Source organism: Pinus tabuliformis, chromosome J, assembly GCF_031772625.1.
Source record: "Pinus tabuliformis cultivar Carrire ecotype Pingquan chromosome J, CPIR1, whole genome shotgun sequence".
Lineage (NCBI taxonomy): Eukaryota > Viridiplantae > Streptophyta > Pinopsida > Pinales > Pinaceae > Pinus > Pinus tabuliformis.
In genome coordinates, this window is record NC_142295.1 from 1,152,807,031 (window position 1) to 1,152,810,187 (window position 3,157).

Sequence of the window (3,157 nt, forward strand, 5' to 3'; positions counted from 1 at the left end):
CCGCCCCCCTATCCAACCCCATCATTCTGCAAAAGGATCGGACCAGCACGGATGATAAACTCCACAATATGGAGGTGGATGGCAAAACTGACATTTCCCAGTATCTCGACCCAGACAACGAAGACAGCAATCAAGTGCAGATAATGGACGAGGAACCGGAAAGCATAGACTTGCATGGTCTTGATCTCTTAGAAATAGAGGCCGCATGCAGAAGGAAAGCATATGACGCCATCCCCGAGTTTCAACTCGACAAACTAGAACTGGTCATCTCGCGAGCCTATTACCAAAATCAACTAGGAATTCAGCCAGGTAGCCAATGGGACAGTACTCAGCGACACAAGGACTCAAAAAAAAGAGGAAGAAAGACAGATTTGCAAAGGACGATGGAAATTGGGAAAATCTTAGTTGATTCTGGTCGCTACGCCAAATTGACTAAGTATTTCAAGCCCTCTACCAGTAGTTAATCATGAAACTTATATCATGGAATATAAGAGGGCTTAACAGCCCCGGAAAACTCAGGATGTTGAAAAATATGGTTAAGATGGAAAAGCCCCAAATTTTCTTTATTCAGGAGACTAAATGCAACAGCACTATGTTAGACAGTTTTTTTTCAAAAGCCTGGCCTGGATGCAGAACTATAGCGGTTGATGCTTGTGGAGCCTCCGGCGGTTTGGCTATAGCCTGGAACACTCAAGCAGTCGCCCTTACTGACTTTCAAGCGACGCATCATTTGATTCAGGCCACCTTTCACATTTTGGGGACAAACATTCACGGCAACCTGTCAAATGTTTACTTCCCGCAAGACACCAGCAGCAAGATAGAGCTTCTGGACACTATTGAGATTCTCAGCAACAGTAGGAAATTCCCGCTTTGGATAATGGCAGGGGACTTCAACATGATCACAAAAACAGAAGAAAAGATGGGAGGAAGAAGCAGATTGGAGCCTGAGGTTGGACGATTCAAAGAATTCATAAACTCGGCCTCCCTCATTGACATGCCGTTCTGCAATGGTACCTTCACTTGGAGTAATCGCAGGGCAGGCAAGCATCAAATAGCCTCCAAGCTGGATCGATTCCTCCTTTCGGACAATGCGGTTCACATCGGAGGGGATTTCTCTGCTTCAATTCTGGCTCATTCCGGCTCAGATCATTGGCCAATAGCCCTTCAATGGCAAAGACCCGGCAACACAACCAAAAAACCTTTCAAGTTTGAGGGATTCTGGCTCACTCATCCCAACTTCAAAGCGTTTGTCAAGGACATCTGGACCTCATTCACCCCGCCAGAAGGAGCAAAAATGTACCAATTTCAGAAGAAATTAACTTTCCTCAAGAGCCATCTGAAACGATGGAACAAAGAAACCTTTGGCAACATCTTCGAGGACAAGAAAAAGATACTACAGGACCGGGATAACCTTCACCAGCAGATCATCACAGAGGGACACACGGAGGAAACGTTGGAAAAGGAACGCCATATTCACAACCTATTAAACGAAAGAGAAAAGCAGGAAGAAATCTATTGGAGGTAAAAGTCAAGAGTTCGATGGTTAAAGGAAGGGGAGCGTAATACCAAATTCTTTCATAGAACCACAGTACAACGGAGAATGACCAATAACATCCCCTTCATTCAAAATCGCGCAGGAGACAAGATAGAAACGCATGAAGGGATTGAAGACGAGCTCCTCAATCACTTCCAAGAAGTTCACCAAGAGCAAGGTGAAGATAGGCAACAAGCCATAAATAAAATCACCAGCAATATTCCAAAAATTATCACAGAGGAACAGAATGAACACTTAATGCGCCCCATTAGCTTAGAGGAGGTGGATGATGCCATGAAACAACTCAAAGAGGGCAAGGCTCCCGGTCCCGATGGGTTCACAACGACCTTCTTTCATGCCTTCTGGGATATGCTAAAAGAGGAAGTCTGGCAACTAGTAGAAGAATCCAGAGCAACACGATGGCTTCTCCCATCTCTCAATGCCACCTTCATAGCACTGATTCCCAAGGAGGCAGATTCCATTACTCCTGACAAATTCCGTCCCATTGCACTTTGCAATGTCATTTACAAGGTTATTTCAAAGGTCATAGCTAATCGGCTTAAACCGCTTCTGCCAGCACTTATATCCAAGGAGCAATCAGGCTATGTAGAGGGGAGACACATAATGGACGGTATCCTTCTCTCGCACGAAATTATCCACTCTCTCAAGAACTCCAAGCAAGTAGGTATGCTCCTTAAGCTAGATCTCTCAAAAGCATTTGACAAACTAAACTGGCACTATATTCATCATATGCTAAAAGCCTTTGGTTTTTGTCCTTCATGGATCCGATGGATCCTGAACATGATTAACTCCACTCATTTCTCCATTTTGATCAATGGCTTTCCTTCCCGCTCGTTCAATCCCTCCAGGGGTATCCGGCAAGGAGACCCCCTTTCTCCCTTTCTTTTCGTCCTAATGGCCGAGGGGCTTGGAAGGCACATCAAGCAAGCTCTTAACCTGAGGAAAATTAAAGGCATCTCGGTCCACAACTCCCCTGCCCTGTCCCATCAGCAATTCGTCGATGACACTATGCTGTTTGGCTACCCCTCGGCTCAAGAAGCTCGCCGACTCAAAGGTCTCCTCCAGGACTTCTCTCTGGCGTCTGGCATGTCTATCAATTGCTCCAAATCGCAAATCTTTTTTTTCCACACCCCCCGTCTGTCAAGACTGCTGTCTCCCGCATTTTAGGCTTCTCCTCTGCCTCCCTTCCCTCCAAGTATTTAGGAGCCCCCCTCACTGCTTCTGCTATCAAGAACCCTGCTTGGCGCTCCCTTCTGGACAAAATTGAAAGTCGCCTCAATCTCTGGACACACAGGACGCTCAATCTCGCCAGTCGTATGGTGCTCATCAAATCTATTCTGCAAGCCATGCCTCTTTACTTGTTTTCTTCTTTGGCTGCACCAAAATGGGTTTTAAAAAGTCTCAGAAACATGCAGAGAAATTTCTTATGGAGCAGCACAGCCACCAATCGAAAATGGGCCTTGGTCAGATGGACAAAAGTCTGCATGCCCAGGGACAAAGGAGGAATTGGGCTAAGAGACCCTGAACATAGCAATGCCATCATGAATGCAAAAATCTGGTGGCAGTGGCTCACCAACCCTGAAAAACTTTGGGGGACGATTT

The 3,157-nt window shown here is 46.0% G+C and overlaps 1 protein-coding gene across 1 annotated transcript; it reads left to right on the forward strand.

The window, feature by feature from the left end:
- The first annotated feature begins 466 nt into the window (after positions 1–466).
- Positions 467–1,525, forward strand: LOC149231171 (uncharacterized). The gene has a single exon (XM_089381561.1). The coding sequence runs from the start codon at positions 467–469 to the stop codon at positions 1,523–1,525; it is 1,059 nt and encodes a 352-aa protein (XP_089237687.1).
- Positions 1,526–3,157: the final 1,632 nt, after the last annotated feature.

Bases quoted from the DNA above. Each gene is read 5' to 3' on its own strand.
- LOC149231171 (XM_089381561.1), top strand. From the start codon at position 467: ATGAAACTTATATCATGGAATATAAGAGGGCTTAACAGCCCCGGAAAA.